This window comes from Mustelus asterias, chromosome 1 (genome assembly GCF_964213995.1).
Source record: "Mustelus asterias chromosome 1, sMusAst1.hap1.1, whole genome shotgun sequence".
Classification (NCBI taxonomy): Eukaryota; Metazoa; Chordata; class Chondrichthyes; order Carcharhiniformes; family Triakidae; genus Mustelus; species Mustelus asterias.
This window is the reverse complement of record NC_135801.1, coordinates 38,766,286-38,789,211: the sequence shown is the minus strand read 5'-3', so window position 1 is coordinate 38,789,211 and position 22,926 is coordinate 38,766,286. Positions and strand designations below refer to the sequence as shown.

Below are 22,926 nucleotides of genomic sequence, written 5' to 3'. Positions count from 1 at the left end.
CAACCAACCTAACAAAACAGGCATGGCTGGAGTTAACAGCAGGAGTAGAGTGCTCAGAGCCTGGATACATGACCTTATTAGGCCTGTCCAGGTGAGTGTGATACCAATCTCGGAGAGCAGCCAATACTCACTCACTTCCCTCACACTCTCCTGTACAGCTATCCTCTGAAAGACACATCTTGCTGTCACACACATTCCTTTCTCTCCGGCCTCCTTGTACATTTCCATCTCAAGCGACAGCATTCACACTCACCTTCGTCCTCTTGTCCTCTCTCTCACCTCATATTCCTCAGATGTGTTCCATCAACACACATTGCCACTTCTCACACTCCTCACTCTCTGCTCCCTCTCATAGCCGAAGAAGTGAGCACACATCTCCAGGGAGAGGCAGAGGACCAGGAGTGGAGCTGCAGCAATATAAACCCCCATATGGTCCCCCACTCTGGATTCAATAGAGGGGGAAACCCTGGAGATTGGCAGAGTCGCAGCTGTACAGGATATTGGCAATGGACAGATGGGGATGATTCAGGGACCTGGAGCGAGATGTTAAACTCCCCGACCCGCAGGTCTGAAGATGGGGTAGGGAGAGTCGTAAAATCCAGTGGATAGCTTTCCCACTTCCTGCCCTTGGCCGGAATGAAATTTTACTCAGGGTAAGGCATCGGGAGGCCTGTCCTCCTCTAAGCCATTTAAGAACCATCAGTGGCCAATTAATGGCCTCATCCTGCCCTGGTCACATTTTTCCATGATACGGGGGGTGGGGGACGGGGGGTGGGGTGGGGTGGGGGGGGGGCGGCACAGTGCCCATGCCATTCAGCACCTTTACAAGGGCGGAGAACATCTTTGCAGGTCCTCTGTGCCCATAGGAGATGCCCCTGACCCCCAGGATCACACTTTCCTTTGCTGATCTTCCCCCATCCCCAAGCTTCTAAAATCTCACCTCCTTCTCCGCTTCCCCCCCCCCCCCCCCCCCCCCCCCCCCCACTGCCCCCCTTCACCAATTTCTGAGGCCGAGGGCCTGCCAGTCTGATCCTGGCAAACTCCCTCACTCACCACGGTGCTCAGCTCCGGCAACACTCTCCACTGGGGGCTGCCTGGTGCACCAGCTGCGGCCACCACTTCAGCCTGCTGCTGTTGGGAGTGCAAAGCAACCATCCACCTGATTGGCTGCGGTGGGGCATCCCGTCCCCGAGGGGTAGAAATCCCACCACTGGCCTGCTACCCAGAAGGAAAAGACAGTCCGGACCGGTTCAAATCTGAACTGGAACACACTGGTGTGGAGCAGGTGGATTTTACTGGAAGCGACAGGCAAACTGGCAATGCTGCAGGACACATTGAAGCTCCCAGTTTCCGAGCAGGCATCAGTACTTCTCACTGAAGCTGGCATTAGATGGCACCCTGCTGTCAATTTTACTAAACCAAATACCAGTCAATGCCTCCGACTATTATTCATTTTAATTCCATTAATCTTCAGCTCTGGGTTTACCCTTGTACCTGCCAGCTGAATTTCCTTGGAGTTGCATGCAGCCTTACCAGCCAGATGCTGCAATTTCCTCACTACCCCATGTATAAGCTGCACATTACCGCTCTCCACCCACCTCAGAAAATGTAGCAACTGTTTCCCCCTCTCTGTCCCCTCACACCCCAGCTGTCTCCACCCACCCCACCCTTCCCATCTGTCATCTCTCACCTTCTGTCTCCCACTCCCCCAATCTTTACCCTACCCACTCTCTCAGCCCACATGCCTTATATTGGCTCATGATTGTTTTGTTTTAATGAAGTTACACCCGAAGGATATGTTGATCATCCCTTTTTTTATTACAGAAGGGAAATTGCCAAAGATTGGTAAGTCCCAATTTCAATGGAGATTTTCATATGTGAAAATATCTGTACATTTTATCCCTTTATTTATCTTTGTACATTTACATGCAGACTGGGGATTTATGTGAAGTGATGTATTACTATTTTGTTGGTGTTATTCCATCACAAAGTCAATAAACAATATACCAATCGCATGCTTTTTCTTTACTCCAATACAATTTCTTGTCATTGCGTTCACTTTTGCACCAACGAGGTGTTTTGAGAATATGGGATTGCACAACCTGGCCCTTCTAACCGACGCATTTCTATAACACAATTATAAGTGTGAAGTGCTGGCCCTGAAATGGCCAAACAGCTTGGTTACAGTTTCAAAATGTTCAAATCAGCAGAGGTCATCGGCAGGTAATTTGGAAACTGCGCAATGTAGCATATTGTGCGGCAAATATCGCTGAGCCCCATTTGAACACAGACAGTCACCGCTTCAGCCAGCTGACTGCTTGCACGTCAGGAGAAATGTTTGTGCAGATCCTCGGAATTACAGCACATCCTGTTTCCAGCTCCTGGGATGGGCCAGTGTTTTGGATCAATAGTTCTTTGATAATCGTAAGACAATGACCTTAAAATGCCAAGATGATTTGTAGCTGTCCAATTTGTTGTTCCAAATAAAACAAGAATTATTTCTTTGCGTAGTTTCAGCTCTTGTTCTGGAGTGTGCACAAGAATGTCCTATCCTCATGCAATCTAAAGTTTATTTAGTATCATGAGTAGGCTTACATTAACATTGCAATGAAGTTACTGTGAAAATTCCCTAGTCGCCACACTCCGTCACCTGTTCGGGTACACTGAGGGAGAATTTAGCATAGCCAATGCACCCTAACCAGCACGTCTTTTGAACCGTGGGAGGAACCTGGAGGACCCGGAGGAAGCCCACGCATACTAGGGAGAACGCGCAGACCCCACACAGACAGTGACCCAAGCCGGGAGTTGAACCCGGGTCCCTGGTGCTGTAAGGCAGCAGAGCTAACTACTGTGCCACCATGCCACACATCTATCTATGGCATCCATGAGCTGTTTCATCTCTGGGAATGGGTACAGCTCCTCCCAGCTAAAGCTGTTACTTCCTGAGGAATAAAGGTGAACATGTCACCTTTGCCAATTGGATCCATCCTTCCCAGGGTTCCTTGGGCACAGCCCACTCGCTCCTTTGGGTTTGACATTGCACAACAGAATCTTCTAATTAACAGTGAGCTGGCAAACACCCCCATCATGAGTGGCAGATTTTGCATAAGGAGAAGACAAAGGTACCGCTGGGGAAATAATTCCCTATACCCTCTAGAGTTGCTGCTTCATCGGCCAATAGAATGTCTCAAAGGAGAAGCTTGAAGAAGTCCACATGGGGCCCCACTAACTAGACACTTTTTGGGAGATTTGTCAGCAAGTGCACATTGAAGGTCATAGCCGGTCACATCCCTGCCGACAAATGAATGCATCAACACACCACACTCGCTAACTCATCAGGAGAAATTATTCTTGTAGCGGGCGCATGACCACCATCCAATGATTTAAATAAATATCTGAAAGTATCCTGCTTAAACATAGCAGGCTGCAGAACAAGAGTCACATGTACCATTCGGAGGCCTTTCCAGTGTTTTCTCTCAGCCAGTGGTCTCAGGGGCATTGCTACGTAACTTGGCAGCGGAATAGATAATAGCTGCTCATGCAGCACAGCTGTACACCATGGAAACCCCACATAGAATTCCTCATTTGCTAGAAAGAGCCACAATTCAGTTAACTAGCTGACAACCAGAATGCAGTACATGAGGTCCAGGAAAAATCCCTAAATAATGCAAAATGTAGCAAGTTCATAAAGGCATTGGCTCCCTTAACACCTCAAACTGTCCTTCCCTCCTCCAGTATCTTTGACATTTCATAAGGTATTCATTATACATCTTGTCCTCATACTCACATTGGGTATTTCACAACCAGGTTGGGAGCACAAGCCACGTCAATAATATCCATTACATTTGATGGTATTCGGCATTGCAGTTCATGTGGGAGAATCCACACAGTGGCAATGTGGAAACACCTACCAGTCACATTCCATTCAACCCCTTTTCCTCTGACAGTCATCTCACCTCATTGACAGGAGAATCCAGGAATCAGTCCATTTTGGTTTGTATTTTCCACACCATAATCCAACGGGAATCAGTTATAAGATTGGGGGAGCTCATATATCGAGAGTTGGAAGCAAAAGAGAACAGGAAGTAGAAGAGAGCAGGAATCAGGTACGAGGAGAGAGCAGGAAGGAGAAAGGTAGAGAGAGCAGGAAGTAGGAAGGGAGAGAGAGCAGGAAGTAGGAAGGGAGAGAGAGCAGGAAGGAGAAAGGTAGAGAGAGCAGGAAGGAGGGAGTAAGAGAGGAATCAGGAAGTAGGGGAGAGCAGGAAGGAGAAGAGAACAGGAAGCAGGAGACAGCAGGAATCAGTACGGATTCAGTACTGGCAGGACTTGCAGATAGTGAGGAACATTGTCAGAGGCTACAGAAGGATATAGATAGGCTGGAAATTTGGGCAAGGAAATGGCAGATGGAGTTCAATCCTGATAAATGCGAAGTGATGCATTTTGGTGGGAATAATGTAGGGAGGAGCTACACGATAAATGGAAGAACCATAAAGGGTGTAGAGACACAGAGGGACCTGGGTGTGCAAGTCCACAGATCTTTGAAGGTGACGTCACAGGTGGAGAAGGTGGTGAAGAAGGCATATGGCATGCTTGCCTTTATAGGACGGGGCATAGAGTATAAAAGTTGGGGTCTGATGTTGCAGATGTATAGAACGTTGGTTCGGCCGCATTTGGAATACTGCGTCCAGTTCTGGTCGCCACACTACCAGAAGGATGTGGAGGCTTTGGAGAGAGTACAGAGGAGGTTTACCAGGATGTTGCCTGGTATGGAGGGGCTTGGTTATGAGGAGAGATTGGGGAAACTGGGGTTGTTCTCCTTGGAAAGACGGAGCATGAGGGGAGACTTAATAGAGGTGTATAAAATTATGAAAGGCATAGATAGGGTGAACGGTGGGAAGCTTTTCCCCGGGTCGGTGGTGACGTTCACGAGGGGTCATAGGTTCAAGGTGAAGGGGGGGAGGTTTAACACAGATATCAGAAGGACATATTTTACACAGAGGGTCGTGGGGACCTGGAATGTGTTGCCGGGCAAGGTGGTGGAGGCGGACAGCTATATGAACGGCACAGCACTATATGGGCGGCACGGTAGCACAGTGGTTAGCACTGCTGCTTCACAGCTCCAGGGTCCCGGGTTCGATTCCCGGCTCGGGTCACTGTCTGTGTGGAGTTTGCACATTCTCCTCGTGTCTGCGTGGGTTTCCTCCGGGTGCTCCGGTTTCCTCCCACAGTCCAAAGATGTGCGGGTTAGGTTGATTGGCCAGGTTAAAAATTGTCCCTTAGAGTCCTGAGATACATAGGTTAGAGGGATTAGTGGGTAAATATGTGGGGGTAGGGCCTGGGTGGGATTGTGGTCGGTGCAGACTCGATGGGCCGAATGGCCTCCTTCTGCACTGTAGGGTTTCTATGATTCTATGATGATTCTATGAACGGAGTGGGAATGGAGGGATACAAAAGAGTGGTCTAGTTTGGACCAGGGAGCGGCGCGGGCTAATTGTTCTTTGTTTCTCGTTTCAAGGCTTCATTCTATGATCATCTTGCTGGTGCCAGTACAGAGCGAGACTGCGGATAGTTGGGAACCTGTCTCGGGGGCAGGGAATTCAGATGGTGTTCGTGGAAGTGGAAATGAATAGGGTTGGGAAGCATTTTCCGATCAGGGCCAGTGTGATCTCCTGGACTCGTTTCGATCGCCTCAGGGGGTCGGAGAGGAATTTCCCAGATTTTTTTTCCCCATATTGGCCCTGGGGTTTTCACTCTGGGTTTTCGCCTCTCCCTGGAGATCACATGGTCTGGAATGGGGGGGTGGGGGTGAGTTAATAGGTTGTGATGAACAAAGCATCGTAGCTGTGAGGGACAGCTCGGTGGATAGGATATTAGGATGTAGATAGGCTGGAAAATTGGGCGGGGATCCTGGATTCAGGATTCAATCCTGGACCGGGGAGCGGTGCGGGCCGAAGGGCCTGTTCCTGTGCTGTATTGTTCTTTGTTCTTTGGAGCTGGAATCAGGAATAGGAGAAAGCAGGAAGCAGGATGTTGGAGAGCACAAGAAGTAGGCGAGAGCAGGAAGTATGAATTAGAAGAGAGCCGCAAACAGGAAGTCGGAGAGTGCGGGAAGTAGGAGAGAGAATTCATCAAGCTTCCTGTCTGATTCTTGAGAATGGTTCAGCCTCATCTAAAAACACCTGCAACAAGGCCTGGGGTTCCATCTCTGCCCCATTGTCCCTCACATAGGATTACATAGAATATACAGCACAGAGACAGACCATTCAGCCCATCAAGGCTATGCCAGTGTTTTTGTACCAGTTCAGCCTTTTCCTCCTTTTCTAATCTAAATATGTCTCTTTTCCCTTCTTCCTCATTGTTTCCCCTTGAAAGCATCTACTATTTGCTTCAACCATTCCCTGAGGTAGCAAGTTCCATATTCTCATTGCTTTTTGGGTGAAGTTGTTTCTTATTTTACCACACTAATGTCCAGAGTGAAACTTCACCAGCTGTATTTGTTCCTTGTTCATATTTTTCAGCAAGAAACAAAGAAGGGTGAATTTTACCATCCCGCCGGCCACGGGAATCGGAGCGGGCGAGAGGCGGACAATGGAAAGGTCCGTTGACCTTGGGCGGGATTATCTGGTTTTGGGACGAGTGAGGCTGGAAAATCCTGCCCTAACTTAATTTTTACTTTAACATCAGTTACATCGTACATGGCAATATGTTCATTACAAGGCATTGTGAAATTCTTCCATTCATTCCAGTTGGAATTAGAGTTTATTTTGACCACCTGGCACTGGGAAAAGAAGAGATTCTGCAATAGTAAAAATTCTCATTAAAGTGCTGAGATACACGTAATTATCAAACCGGTTTCCCGATTCATTATGCTCTACCTTGTTTCATCAATGATTATCTTTGTTACAATTCCTCATATCCGGAGAAATTCCAGAATGAGCCAACTCTTTCTGGTGAGTCACAGAATTCTGGCTATAAATACAGCAAGGGAGCAGCAACAGATCAGTCGGAAACTGAAAGAGCACAACAGCAAGAAGATAAAGATCACCAAACAAGTAAACCACAATGAACAGCAAAGATACTCTCACCGTTCTTACTGTCCTGGCACTATGTGTGTTATACACACAAGGTAAGAAATATCTAGTTTCATGCTGCGTTTATACAGCTATATAATCAAATGGTTCTTTATCTCATCTCTTTATCACTATTTAGTGAAATATATCAGTATTGTTCAATACTGAACACTACCTGTTATGACTCTTTAGCCAGCAGAGTTCAGGGGAGTTGGGAGGATATGTAATTTGAATTAATGGCATAAATTTTACCCCAGGCTTTGGGACACAAATATCAGGTTGAACGGCAGATCCCAAGCCAGCATTTGCAAGCAGTGGGACAGGCTTGGCGATTCTACTTCAAACTGGCCTCTCAATTAGTCCAATGGATAGCCAGCAGCTCTGAAGACATAGGAGTGCCATCAGGAAAGGTGGGCACTGCTGACTCAAGCAGGAGACCTTGAGGTCCTGTAAAATAGGTGTGCCCCTGGGGGCAGGTGTGTCAAATTTAAAATTGAGGGGAGGGGGCTGGTGCGAGGGCAATAAGCCCTGTGGCATAAAGGAGAACCACTCTTAGGGGGGCCATTAGATCTGCAGGGGCTGCCATTCATGCCCACAATCCCCTCTTCAGCCATCGTGCCCTGACTCACACGGCTCCCTGAGCAGCCACAGGGAGACTGCCTCCATGAATCAGATGACCACCTCCCCATTGGAAAAATGCCAGCAGCTGTAAAATGGCCCATAATTGGACAATTATTATGCCAATTGGCATTTCGGCTCACTGGAGCAGATAGATGATTTGCCTCGCAAGCGCACCACTTGCCAGCTGCTGGGAAACATCCCCAGTGACCAAATAGTGACAGTGGGCCATTCTGGCCTGACTCACTGCTATCTCACCAATCACTGCCTCTGTTTCCTCTACCAGGACTGGCAAAATTCAGCCCAATGTGTGAGCATCAAAAGAATTTGAAAATTGATGAAAATTACTCAGATAATTTTGATGATGGATAAATTCAAAACTCTTTATTCTTTCTTCAATTAATTTGAGTGTCACCAACTATTACAACAGGAATGCAAGCTCTCCTATCACCCCGCAATATTGTTGCTTGCTGAGGTGACTGTCAGGGAAATGATTATAGGGGACAGTTTGTAGTTTCATCCCAATAGAAAATGTCGGATGCAAGAAAAAAAGAGTCACCAACTACACATCTGGAAATCAATCCATTTGTTTCATTTTCAGGTGCTTCGATTGGAGAAACAAGAATGAACCTCCGCTGTCAGTGTATCAAAACACATTCAAAATTCATCCACCATAAGTTCATAAACAATGTCGAAATTATACCAAAAGGACCTCACTGTGCGAACATCGAAATTATGTAAGTGTTTAGATCCTCTTCAGTTTTCTGTATTGAAGAAATTCAGCAATTATCCCAGATTTAAACAGGGGTTGAAACCTCTCACAGAGAGGGTATATGGCTAACAATTCAAAATAAATGTAATTCTTCATCTCTTTTAGCATCACCGTCAAAAACGCAAAACGGGTGTGTCTGCAGCCTGAAGCTCTTTGGGTGAAGAAACTCATTGGCAAGATGATCAAAAAGTAAGTTTCATTCTGAGCGTTTCATTTAGATTCCTACATTATGTCCGATCACAATATGTAATTCTGTCCAGTCAGGTGTGGTATATGTCAGGCACATTAACGGCCTTCTCTGTGTTTACTCTAACACAACCTCTTGACGTTCTTGTCAAACTGATGAACTGAAAAACTAGGCCCCCCAATATCTCAGTGAGTCAGTACACCTTGTGACTTGGCGTTGAGCAGGAAGACGCCAGAGATTATCTTAGGCCTCTGCTGGGTTAGGTATGAAGAGCTGGAAGCTCCCGGTATTGGGTACATACACCCAAATCTTGTCAAGGAAAGAAATCTGCATACTTCCTGCTCCTTATCACTATCCAGTGATAGCCTCGGCTACTGCGAGTGATTTTGAAATGGGCTAAAGATAGATTCAGGATGGGAAATAACAGCTTCACAGTCAAACAGCTCACAAACACTCCAAACATGGCCACTGAAAGGAGATGCATTTGAAACTGTAGCCCCCACAGAACAAGATTGTAAACACACTGCTGAGCTGAGACTGCAGTTGTTGAATATGTTGGGAGAAGACAGGTCCCTTCAGGATGGTCTTTGATCTAAATGTTTAATATTCTGATTTTATTAAATATCTAATACTTCATTTAACTTCAAGTCAATGCTGTAAATATATTCAACCAATTTCAGACATGATATAATGACTTTTAAAGCATTTTGTCTTTCATAAATATCCGTGTCTGACGTAAACATTAATTTAATTTCTTCATTCTCGCATTTTCCATAGTTCCAAGATGATGAATTGATCCCACCGAAGAGAAGCTCAATTCTGGAGACCAGAAAGCACGAGGAGAAAGTTGGGATTTTACACCTCCCTGTGTGGCTTGGTGCAGAACCACCAGAGTCACTGCGGCTTAACTTCACATTCACTGTTGAAAACGTTTCTGTTTATTTAACTACTTAGTAGCTGGAACATTGAAGCATGAACACTTCCTTATTTAATTAGCCTACAGCCCAGGTGCTTATGTAACCTGTCAATGAGTATGAACCATCAGAGAGCTTGCTTCTAAGCTCTTTTGAATCATTATTATAAATTGTTGTTCAACCAAATTCTTAACATTTGCTGCCGTGTAGCAGTGTTACAGGATGTAGTTACTCAATGGTATATTGTTTGGTATGACAAATTGTCAATAATGTGTTTGTTATTTGAACACAATGCTATTTCTATTTTACTATCCGGAAATCTCTTAGAATAGTTGATTTTATTTATTATTTCCAAGAATTCTATTGCATTAATAATTATTGCATTAACAATTGATTCGTAAATGTTTTACTAATAAGAATTGGTCTGAAGCTTTTTTCTTTAATTTATTATTATAACTCTGTATATTGGAAAGCTTGTGGCTGACCTTGTTTGATTGATTAAAATAAATATTTTAAAATATATTTTGAATTGTTTTGCTGTTGTCAGATTGTTCTATATTTATTAAGTAATGTGAGAGTATTGCATCAAGCATAAAACATGTAGCTGCCATGATTATTGCTGCACTGGCATCAAGCTTTCTTTAAATGACCTTTACCTGTGGTGCCTTTAAAAAGATAAGTGTTGTATCCACTGGTGGTCTATAGGGGGCAGGACACACAAGTATTGCCCATTGGCATTCCCAGTGGTAGCTTTGACTGATTTGAGGAGATGATCTACTCTGGAACTTCTGTGTAGGGCGGCACAGTGGCACAGTGGATAGCACTGCTGCCTCACAGCACCAAGAACCTGGGTTCGATCCCCGGCTTGGATGCTGTCTGTGTGGAGTTTGCACGATCCCCCCATGTCTGTGTGCGTTTCCTCCCACAGTCCAGAAATGTGCGGGTTAGGCTGATTGGCCATGCTAAATTTACATTTACTGTAGGGGAATTAGCAGGGTAAATATGTGGGGTTATGGGGATAGGGCCTGGGTAGGATTGTGGTCAGTGCAGACTAAATAGGCTGAATGGCCTCTTTCTGCACTGTAGGGATTCTATGATTCTATGAAAAATGCAGCAGGACAAATTTCCTCTGCCTTTTCCGAATATGATGTGGAGATGCCAGCGTTGGACTGGGGTAAACACAGTAAGAAGTTTAACAACACCAGGTTAAAGTCCAACAGCCACACAAGCTTTCGGAGCTGCAAGCCCCTTCTTCAGGTGAGTGGGAATTCTGTTCACAAACAGAGCATATAAAGACACAAACTCAATTTACATGAATAATGGTTGGAATGCGAATACTTACAACGAATCAAGTCTTTAAGAAACAAAACAATGTGAGTGGGGAAGAAAATGTCATCGATGTATCTAGTGTATAGCATCGGTTGAAGGTCCCGTGTGGTGAAGAAGTCTTGTTCGAACCTGTGCATGAAGATGTTGGCATATTGAGGTGCGAATTTGGTCCCCATGGCTGTTCCGTGTGTCTGGATGAAGAACTGGTTGTTGAAGGTGAAGATGTTGTGGTCCAGGATGAAGCGGATGAGATGTAAAATTGCATCTGGAAACTGGCAGTTGTTGGCGCTGAGCACTGAGGCCGTTGCAGCAATGCCATCGTCATGGGGGATGCTGGTGTAGAGTGCCAAGACATCCATTGTGACGAGGAGCGCTCCTGGTTCAACTGCTCCATGCGTGCCGAGTTTCTGTAGGAAGTCCGTCGTGTCGCGACAAAAGCTGGGGGTTCTTTGTACAACTTTTCCGAATATTGGCAGGGATCTTCATTCAGAAAGGAAATTTGGGTCGAAGTGGTTTCTGCCACTTCTGTGCCTATACAACAACAACTTGCATTTATATAACACCTTTAACGTAGTTTTTAAAAGTCTCAAGGCACTTTCACAGTAGTAAAATGTGGACACTGAGCCACATCAGGAGAGAGTAGGGCAGATGACCAAATGTTTTGTCACAAAGCTGGTTTTAAGGAGGGTCTTCAGAGACAGGAGAAAAATGGAGAGGTTTAGGGAGGAAAAGTTTAGGTCCTCAGGCCATCAGTAATGTAGAGTCTAGAACAAGGTCTGCTAGTTAGCACAGAGAAGAAAAAATGTCCCCACTCAAATGGTTGTGAATCTTTGGAATTCTTATCCCCAGAAAGCTCAGTCATTGACTGTTATTGGAGCATAAGCAAGTTGGAGGTCAGATTTTTGGGCACTAAGTGAATTAAGGGATATGGGGAGAAAGCAGGAAGGTGGGAGTTGAGGCTGAAGGGATCAGTCATATATAAACCTGGTCATTGATACAGTGGACTAGCTCATTTATTTCCCTTTGACATCACGGTGAGGAAGGAGCAGCGCTCCGAAAGCTCGTGATTCCAAATAAACCTGTTGGACTTTAACCTGCTGTTGTTAGACTTCTTACTGTGCCCACCCCAATCCAACGCCGGCATCTCCACATCATGACATCTCGGTGAAGCATCAGAGAGACATTTTATTGGGTTTTCCCCTTTCCCAAGCTCCAAGAAAACATTGATAATGCAAGTCATAATGAAGGCAACACTACAGCACCATCTCACCTACCAGAATAGGAATAGAACATAGAACATTACAGCGCAGTACAGGCCCTTCGGCCCTCGATGTTGCGCCGACCAGTGGAACCAATCTAAAACCTCTCTAATCTACACTATTCCAATATCATCCATATGTTTATCCAATAACCACTTGAACGCTCTCAACGTTGACGAGTCCACCACTGCTGCAGGCAGGGCATTCCACGCCCTTACTACTCTCTGAGTAAAGAACCTACCTCTAACATCTGTCCTATATCTCTCACCCCTCAATTTAAAGCTATGTCCCCTCGTGCTAGCCAACACCATCCGAGGAAAAAGGCTCTCACTATCCACCCTATCTAATCCTCTGATCATCTTGTATGCCTCTATTAAGTCACCTCTTAACCTTCTTCTCTCTAACGAAAACAACCTCAAGCCCCTCAGCCTTTCCTCATACGATTTTCCCACCATACCAGGCAACATCCTGGTAAATCTCCTCTGCACCCTTTCCAACACTTCCACATCTTTCCTATAATACGGCGACCAGAACTGTACGCAATACTCCAAATGCGGCCGCACCAGAGTTTTGTACAGTTGCAGCATGACCTCCTGGCTCCGAAATTCAATCCCTCTACCAATAAAAGCTAACACGCCTTCTTAACAACCCTCTCAACCTGGGTGCCAACTTTCAGGGATCTATGCACATGGACACCCAGATCCCTCTGTTCATCCACACTCCCAAGTATCTTACCATTAGCCCAGTACTCTGTATTCCTGTTACTCCTTCCAAAGTGAATCACCTCACACTTTTCCGCATTAAACTCCATTTGCCACCTCTCAGCCCAGCTCTGCAGATTATCTATGTCCCTCTGTAACCTACCACTTCCCTCCGCACTGTCTACAACTCCACCGACTTTAGTGTCATCCGCAAATTTACCAATCCATCCTTCCACGCCCTCATCTAAGTCATTAATAAAAATGACAAACAGCAGTGGCCCCAACACAGATCCTTGCGGTACACCACTAGTAACTGAACTCCAGGATGAACATTTCCCATCAACCACCACCCTTTGTTTTCTTACAGCTAGCCAATTCCTGATCCAAACCACTAAATCACCCTCAATCCCATGTGTCCGTATTTTCTGCAAAAGCTTACCATGGGGAACCTCATCAAATGCTTTGCTGAAATCCATATACACCACATCAACCGCTTTACCCTCATCCACCTCTTTGGTCACCTTCTCAAAGAACTCAATAAGGTTTGTGAGGCACGACCTACCCTTCACAAAACCGTGCTGACTATCTCTAATCAAATTATTCCTTTCTAGGTGATTATAAATCCTATCTCTTATAATCCTTTCCAATACTTTGCCCAAAACAGAAGTAAGGCTCACCGGTCTATAATTACCAGGGTTGTCCCTACTCCCCTTCTTGAACAAGGGGACAACATTTGTTATCCTCCAGTCTTCTGGCATTGTTCCTGTAGACAATGACGACACAAAGATCAAAGCCAAAGGCTCTGCAATCTCCTTTCTAGCCTCCCAGAGAATCCTAGGATAAATCCCATCCGGCCCAGGGGACTTATCTATTTTTACCCTTTCCAGAATTGCTAACACCTCCTCCTTATGAACTTCAATACCATCCAGTCCAACAGCCTGCATCTCAGTACTCCCCTCAACAACACTGTCCCTCTCCAGTGTGAATACCGACGAAAAATATTCATTTAGTGCCTCTCCTATCTCTTCAGACTCCACGCACAACTTCCCACTACTGTCCTTGACTGGCCCTAATCTTACCCAAGTCATTCTTTTACTCCTGACATACCTATAGAAAGCTTTAGGGTTTTCCTTGATTCTACCCGCCAAAGACTTCTCATGTCCCCTCCTGGCTCTTCTTAACTCTTTCCTTTAGGTCCTTCCTGGCTAACTTGTAACTCTCAAGCGCCCTTACTGAGCCTTCACGTCTCATCTTAACATAAGTCTCTTTCTTCCTCTTCACAAGAGATTCAACCTCCTTAGTAAACCACGGTTCCCCCTCACGTCTGCTTCCTCCCTGCCTGCCAGGTACATATTTATCAAGGATGCGTAGTAGCTGTTCCTTGAACAAGCTCCACATTACAATTGTGCCCATCCCCTGCAGTTTCCTTCCCCAACCTATGCCAGCTAAATCTCGCCTAATCGCATCATAATTTCCTTTCCCCCAGCTATAACTCTTGCCCTTTGGTATAAACCTATCCTTTTCCATTGCTAAGGTAAACGTAATCGCATTGTGGTCACTGTCACCAAAGTGCTCACTTAGCTCCAAATCTAACACCTGGCCTGGTTCATTACCCAGTACCAAATCCAATGTGGCCTCGCCTCTTGTTGGTCTATCTACATACTGCGTCAGGAAGCCTTCCTGCACACACTGGACAAAAACCGACCCCTCTAAAGTACTCGAACTATAGCTTTTCCAGTCAATATTTGTAAAGTTAAAGTCCCCCAGGACAACTACCCTGTTACTTTCGCTCCTATCCAGAATCATCTTTGCAATCTTTTCCTCTACATCTCTGAAACTTTTCGGAGGTCTATAAAAAACTCCCAACAGGGTGACCACTCCTTTCCTGTTTCTAACCTCAGCCCAAACTACCTCAGTAGACGAGTCCTCATCAAATGTCCTTTCTGCCACCGTAATACTGTCCTTGACTAACAATGCCACACCTCCCCCTCTTTTACCACCTTCCCTGTACTTACTGAAACATCTAAACCCCGGAACCTGCAACAACCATTCCTGTCCCTGCTCTATCCATGTCTCCGAGATGGCCACAACATCGAAATCCCAGGTACCAACCCATGCTGCAAGCTCACCCACCTTATTCCGGATGCTCCTGGCATTGAAGTATACACACTTCAAACCGCCTTCCTGCCTGCCAGTACACTCCTGCGACTCTGAAACCTCATCCATGACCTCACTACTCTCAACCTCCTGAACACCGGAGCTACAATTCAGGTACCCACCCCCCTGCTGAATTAGTTTAAACCCTCCTGAAGAGCATTAGCAAATTTCCCCCCCAAGATATTGGTACCCCTCTGGTTCAAGTGCAGACCATCCTGTTTGTAGAGGTCCCACCTACCCCAGAAAGAGCCCCAATTGTCCAGGTATCTGAATCCCTCCCTCCTGCACCATCCCTGTAGCCACGTGTTCAACTGCTCTCTCTCCCTATTCCTCTCCTCACTATCACATGGCACGGGTAACAAACCAGAGATAACAACTTTGTTTGTTCTAACCCTAAGCTTCCACCCTAACTCCCTGAATTTCTGCCTTACATCCCCATCCCTTTTCCTACCCGTCTTGAGTGCCTATGTGAACCACAACTTGGGGCTGGTCCCCCTCCCCCTTAAGGATTTCGAAAACACGATCCGAGACATCGTGGACTCTGGCTCCTGGGAGGCAACACACCAACTGCAAGTCTCTCTCGTTCCCGCAGAATCTCCTATCTGTCCCTTTAACTATGGAGTCCCCAATGACTAATCCTGTACTCCTCTCCCCCCTTCCCTTCTGAGCCACAAGGACAGACTCTGAGCCAGTGACCTGTACACCATGGCTTATCCCTGCTAAGTCATACCCCCCAACAGCATCCAAAAGTGTACTATCCCACTCCATCAATATACAGATAGTTTATGACTGTACTCAGAGGGTCCTTCATGTCAATATTCCATATCCAAGATTGCTCCATCCTTTGACATTTGTCCCTTCCTGATCTCTTCAAGAATGAATACTATAGTCAAAAACTTCTGAGCTTCAAGGTGTGGTAACTGGTGTGACCCCAAAGACTTGGTGGGGACTCCCCCTCACCCCCACAACCCCTCAATGGTTACCAAGATAAAGTTAGAAGATAAAAACCACTTCTGGTTTCTGTGTATCTATCGTATAGACCCATACCAATCCCTCCTTCACTCCCCCCCATGGGATGCTCCCCCCCCCCCCATCATTCCATCCCCCCACTACAACCAAGATCCCAGCCACTCGCAAGCCCCTATGGGAACCCCCAATAGCCCGTCAGATATCTTCAACTTCTCACTGCCCTCCCGCCCCACCTACTGCAAAAACGTCCTAGATTATCGCCCCCCGCCCCCCATCCCCGGACAACCCCCAACCTACATGGCTCTTTCTGACTACATTCCCACCCCAACATTCCTATACTGATATCCTGCCGACTGCCTCTTGACAGATACCTTGCAATTGAGACCCCGACTGAGACCTCATGACTGACCACATGACTGATCTCCCACCGACTGACTCCCCCAATTCAGACCCCTGACTGAGACCCTGACTGACCGCCCTACTGACACCCCATGACTGATACCCCATGACTGACCCATAAAGAAAATCAGGTGGATTCATCTAAGCTGCAGGATCTGCATGTGTTGCAGTATGTAGTGGCAGAGTGGGAGACTCACTGCACAGCTGAATCTCAACCATTGTTCATCATCATTACTCATAAAGGTCTTTTGGAATAATATCCACACCGGCCCTATTCCGAAAATCGATAGATCAGATTTTAAGTGGTCTCTCTGGTGTATAACGTTAGCTGGATGATATTAAGTTTAAGTTTATTTATTAGTGTCACAAGTAGGCTGACATTAACCAAAAGAGAAAATGCTGGAAAATCTCAGCAGATTTGGCAGCATCTGTAAGGAGAGAAAAGAGTTGATGTTTCGAGTCCAAATGACCCTTTGTCAAAGCTAAAAGGCATAGAAAGTAGGAGGTATTTATACTGTAGGGTGATGGAATGAAAGATGAGTCATAGCCACAAAACCAAGGGGAAAGGCTGCTGATGGCAGTCCATAGAGACAATGGAAGGTGTGAATGGCCAAATGGCAAAGAAGCTGAAATCAGAGGGTAAGCTGTGACAGATGAAGATGTGGGGGCAGGGGGAGGAGATGGATGGGAAAGAGGTAAAATTGAGAAAAAGGGGGAAAAGGAAGCAAAGGGGGAGAAAAGGTAAGGAAAGGGGATAAAATAGGGGGAAAGATTGGAGGGGGAAGAAAAATAAAGAAAGATAATAAAAAAGTATAAGGCAGAGAACAGTTAAAAATTAAATAAAACAAAGGGGTCGAGGTGGGGTAGAATTAATCATCTGAAGTTGTTGAATTCGATGTTGAGACCAGAAGACTATAAAGTGTCTAGCCGGAAGATGAGATGCTGTTCCTCCAGTTTGCATTGAGCTTCACTGGAACATTGCAGCAGGCCAAGGATAGACATGTGAGCATGGGAGCAGGATCATATGTTAAAATGGCAAGCAACGGGAAGGTCAGGGTCCTGATTGCGCACAGACCGAAGGTGCTCAGCAAAGCGATCACCCAGTCTATGTTTGGTAGATAACTCCAAGAAAAATAGGGTGGTAATAGTAGGAGAATTTAACTTTCCCAACATTGAGTGGGACAGCCGTAGTGCTAGGGGCTTGGATGGAGAGAAATTTGTTGAGTGTATTCAGGAGGAACTTTTCATTCAGTATGTGGATGGCCCGACTAGAGAGAGGCAAAATTTAAGCTCCTCTTGGGAAATAAAGAAGGGCAGGTGACAGAAGTGTTAGTGAGGGGTCACTTTGGGACCAGTGACCATAATTCCATTAGTTTTAAGATAGCTATGGAGAATGATAGGTCTGACCCAAACATCAAAATTCTAAATTGGGACAAGGCCAATTTTGATTATATTAGACAGGAGCTTTCAAAAGTTGACTGGGGGAGTCTGTTGGCAGGCAAAGGGACATCTGGTAAGTGGGAGGCTTTCAAAAGAGTGTTAACCAGGATTGAGGGTAAGCACATTTCTTTTAGAGTGAAGGGCAAGGCTGGTAGAAGTAGGGAACCCTGGATGACTCAGGGTATTGAGGCCCTGGTCAAGAAGAAGAAGGAGGAGATATATAACATGCATAGGCAGCTGGGATCAAGTGGATCCCTTGAAGAGTATAGAGGGTATCGGAGTAGAGTTAGAAAGAAATCAGGAGGGCAAGATGGGGATACGAGATTGCTTTGGCGAATAAGGCAAAGGAGAATCCAAAGAGCTTCTACAAATATATAGAGAACAAAAGAGTAACTAGGGAGAGAATAGGGACTCTTAAGGATCAACAAGGTATTCTATGTGTGGATCCACAAGAGATGGGAGAGATCCTAAATGAATATTTCTCTTCAGTATTTTCTGTTGAGAAAGGCATGGATGTTAGGGAACTTGGGGAAATAAATAGTGATGTTTTGAAGAGTGTTCATATTACAGAGAAGGTGGTGCTGGAAGTCTTAAAGCACATCAAGGTAGATCAATCCCCAAGACCTAATGAAGTGCATCCCAGAACGTTGTGGGGGGTTAGGGAGGAAATTGCGAGTCCCTTAGCAGAGATATTTGAATCATCGACAGCCACAAGTGAGGTGCCCGAAGATTTGAGGGTGGCAAATGTTTACATTTTGTTTAAGAAGGGCTGTAGGGAAAAGCTTGGGAACTACAGGCCGGTGAGCCTAACGTTTGTAGTGGGTTAGTTGTTCGAAGATATTCTGAGAGACAGGATCTACAGGCATTTAGAGAGGTAAGGAATGGTTAGGGAAAGTCAACATGGTTTTGTGAGTGGAGAATCATGTCTCACGAATTTGATTGAGTTTTTTGAAGGGGTAACCAAGAAGGTAGATGAGGGCAGTACAGTCGACAATGTCTACATGGACTTTAGCAAGGCCTTTGACAAGGTGTCGCATGGTAGGTTGTTGCATAAGGTTAAATCTCACGGGATCCAGGGTGAGGCAGCCAATTTGATACAAAATTTGTCTTGACGACAGAACACAGAGGGTGGTTGTAGAAGGTTGTTTTTCAAACTGGAGGCCTGTGACCAGCGGTGTGTCTCAGGGATCAGTGCTGGGTCCACTGTTATTTGTCATTTATATTAATGATTTGGACGAGAATTTAGGAGGCATGGTTAGTACGTTTGCAGATGACATTAAGATTGGTGGCATAGTGGACAGTGAAGAAGGTTATCTAGGATTGCAACAGGATCTTCATAAATTGGGCCAGTGGGTTGATGGAGTTTAATTTAGATAAATGCAAGGTGAACAGTTTTGGTAGATCGAATCAGAGCAGGACTTCCTCAGTTGGTGGTAGGGAATTAAGGAAAGTTATAGAACAAAGAGAGCTAGGGGCACAGGTTCATAGCTCATTGAAAATGAAGTCACAGGTTGACAGGGTGGTGAAGAAGGTATTCGGCATGCTTAGTTTCATTGGTCAGAACACTGAATACAGGAGTTGGGACGTCTTGTTGAAGTTGTATAACACATTGGTAAGGCCACATTCGGAATACTGTGTACAGTTCTGGTCACCCTATTATAGAAAATATATTATTAAACCAGAAAGAGTGCAGAAAGGATTTACTCCGATGCTGCTGGGACTTGATACTTTGAGTTATAAGAAGAGGCTGGATAGACTGGGACTTTTTTCCCTGGAGCGTAGGAGGTTTATGGGTGATCTTATAGAGGGCTATAAATTAATGAGGGACACAGATAGGGATCGTCAAAATCTTTTTCCAAAGGTAGGGGATTCTAAAACTAGAGGGCATAGGTTTAAGGTGAGAGGGGAGAGATACAAAAGGTATCCAGAGGAGCAATTTTTTCACACAGAGAGTGGTGAGTGTCTGGAACAAGCTAACAGATGTAGGCAGAGAGGTGAGTACAATTTTGTCTTTTAAAAAGCAATTAGACAGTTATATGGGTAAGATTGATATAGTGGGATATGGGCCAAATGCTGGCAAATAGGACAAGCTTAATGGTTAAAAACTGGGCAGCACTGACAAGTTGGGCCATGGGGCCTGTTTCCTTGTTGTAAACCTCATTGTCTCCTTTACACCCATGGGAGTGGCCCAAAATGCCATGGCAATGATTGCATGTCGATTCTACTGGTCCATTTGAGGGATTTATGTTCTTAGTCATAATTAATGCACACTCAAAGTGCCCAGAAGTTGTTATGATGAGATCTACCACAACTGAATAAGCCATTGAAAAACTTGATGAAATTTTTGCAAGATTTGATAAACTAGAACAGATTGCTAGTGACAATGGTTCACCGTTTAACATCACGAGAGTTTGGGGATTATCTCAAAATAAATAGATTAGCCTGAAAGATTCGTACAATCCTTGAAACATTCTTTAAAAGCTTCAAGACAGAAAGGTTCATTATCACATTGTGTGAATAGCTTTTTGGAATCTTACAGAAGTATTACTCAGGCAACTACCCAAAGTTCACCTACATTGCTACTCTTAAAGAAAAAGTTAAGAACTAAGTTTGATTTATTATTGCCTCCAGAAACTTCAGGGATAGTAAGGCATCAACAACAATCTCAAGTTGCTGGGCAAGAAGTGCAGGCAAAACAATGCTCATTTTAACAAGGAGATTGAGTGTTAGTGTGCAATTATGCCACGTGTGAGAAATGGGAGCAGTTTCAAAAACAGCTCCAATTTCTTACACGTTTCAAACCAAAGATTAATTAAGTTGGCGACGCCATGCTGACCAATTGTTGTCATCTCAAAATGATTTCTCTGAATCATCTCCAGAAGTACCAGCTTCTTTAGGCCCTGGTATTGGAAATACTACTCCAGAAGACTTAGTTGAATCTGAGTTAACTGATCATTGTGTCTGTGCTATTATATCACATGAGAATGGTGCAGAATTAGTCCCAAGAGAAGTGTCTACTGAAGTTCCAAATGATACTTCTAGGGTCAAGGACAGCCAAATTCCAGAATGTCGTATACAACCAAAGAGGAATAGATATCCTCCTGATTGGCTTTCTTATTGACTGTGTATAATGATTAATGGTGCATAGTACAATGTCTAGAGTATTACTGATCCTATGTATAACATTGTAGTAATTTGTTGTCATGACCACAGAAATAAAAGGGGAGGGATGTTATATATTTAACTGGTTGCATGGTTGCTTGAAGAGCCAGTCATGTGATTCCATGGTGATGCCATTGGGCTGTTCCACAGGCTTGTGTTTAGTTCCATTTTCTACTCTGTACCAGCAGCAGCTCCCAGAATAAATCTGTTGTTGTTATTTTGAATCTACACCTTTTTACTTTTGTGTAAAATCCACAATCCCTAGAATAGTTAGGGTATTACACCCTCGCCCCCCACACTCACAGACCTCTCCTCCACCTTCCCACACACAGACACCTCCTCTATCCACAACACCCCCCACTCACAGACTTCCTTCCCAATTCACCCCCCCACCCACACACTCCTTCTCCACAACTGCCCTCCCCACCCCAGAGACCCCTTCCCCATCCCATCTCCCTACATACAGACCCCTTCTCTACCCACCCTCCATTCACATACTCCTTCACAACCCACACACCACTTCCCACACCTTCCCCACCCACATCACCCTCACTCATAGACTTCTTCCCCACCCTCCACACATACTCCTTCATCTCCACCCCCCCACTCACAGACCCCTTCCCCACCCACACCCCCACACCTCCCCCACCTCCTCACTCAAAGACCCCTTCCCCACCCACAGCCCCCTCACTCATAGATCTCTTCCCCACCCACAACCCCATCCCTCACTCACAGATCCCTTCCCCACCCACATCCCACACTCACAGATCCTTTCCCAACCCACACCCCCGATTCACAGACCCCTTCCCCACCCACACGTTGCAGTGGAATGTGTGGTGGGAGCAGATTCAATCATAGGGCGGCACGGTAGCACAGTGGTTAGCACTGCTGCTTCACAGCTCCAGGGACCTGGGTTCGATTCCCGGCTCGGGTCACTGTCTGTGTGGAGTTTGCACATTCTCCTCGTGTCTGCGTGGGTTTCCTCCGGGTGCTCCGGTTTCCTCCCACAGTCCAAAGATGTGCGGGTTAGGTTGATTGGCCATGCTAAAAAAAATTGCCCTTAGTGTCCTGGATGCGTAGGTTAGAGGGATTAGTGGGTAAAATATGCAGGGATTTGGGGGTAGGGTCTGGGTGGGATTGTGGTCGGTGCAGACTCGATGGGCCGAATGGCCTCTTTCTGTGCTGTAGGGTTTCTAAGATTTCTTTCTAAGATTTCTTCTAACTTTCGAAGAGAATTGGTGATATAATTGAAGTGGAAATACTTACAGGGCGATGTGGAGTGTTAGCACATGTTGGCTGTTTCCCCTTTTCAATGATTCTATGTCACGTGACTCAGCAAGTGTAACGGGAAATCTGAAACCCACACAAGTCATATCAGGTTTTCAGCTTCAATTCAATGTATTTCTGGAGGTTTCATCACATGACTTGCCCTAACAATCCAGCCATTAGCAAGTCAACACATCCATCCTTGTAACGTACTGCCTTCCTGTGCCAGTCGGAAACCAGGAAGACTTAACACCCAATTGGATGATAGAATCATAGAATCATAGAATCCCTACAGTCCAGAGAGAGGCCATTCGGCCCATCAAGTCTGCACCGACCACAATCCCACCCAGGCCCTATCCCCATATCCCTACATATTTTACCCACTAATCCCTCTAACCTATGCATCTCAGGGGCACTAAGGGGCAATTTTAGCATGGCCAATCAACCTAACCCGCACATCTTTGGACTGTGGGAGGAAACCGGAGCACCCGGAGGAAACCCACGCAGACACGAGGAGAATGTGCAAACTCCACACAGACAGTGACCTGAGCCAGGAATCGAACTCGGGACCCTGGAGCTGTGAAGCAGCAGTGCTAACCACTGTGCTACCGTGCCGCCCAATGATACTTTTACCAAATGATACTTTTACCATTTTTAATACTTTTATATCTGGTAAAGCGAAA

At 45.6% G+C, this 22,926-nt stretch overlaps 1 protein-coding gene across 1 annotated transcript; it reads left to right on the top strand.

Moving 5' to 3' along the window:
* Nucleotides 1-7,001: 7,001 nt before the first annotated feature.
* LOC144491365 (interleukin-8-like) lies at nucleotides 7,002-10,075 on the top strand. The gene is made up of 4 exons (XM_078209119.1): nucleotides 7,002-7,126; nucleotides 8,290-8,425; nucleotides 8,566-8,649; nucleotides 9,425-10,075. The coding sequence occupies exons 1-4, from the start codon at nucleotides 7,063-7,065 to the stop codon at nucleotides 9,441-9,443; spliced, it is 303 nt and encodes a 100-aa protein (XP_078065245.1). The 5' UTR covers nucleotides 7,002-7,062; the 3' UTR covers nucleotides 9,444-10,075.
* The last annotated feature ends 12,851 nt before the right edge of the window (nucleotides 10,076-22,926 follow it).

What these genes read in the sequence shown, in the direction of transcription:
- LOC144491365 (XM_078209119.1), top strand. Translation starts at nt 7,063, where the DNA reads ATGAACAGCAAAGATACTCTCACCGTTCTTACTGTCCTGGCACTATGT. An exon ending in ATGTGTGTTATACACACAAG is followed by an intron (nt 7,127 to 8,289) that starts GTAAGAAATATC and finishes TTTCATTTTCAG; the next exon opens with GTGCTTCGATTGGAGAAACA. An exon ending in TGTGCGAACATCGAAATTAT is followed by an intron (nt 8,426 to 8,565) that starts GTAAGTGTTTAG and finishes CATCTCTTTTAG; the next exon opens with CATCACCGTCAAAAACGCAA.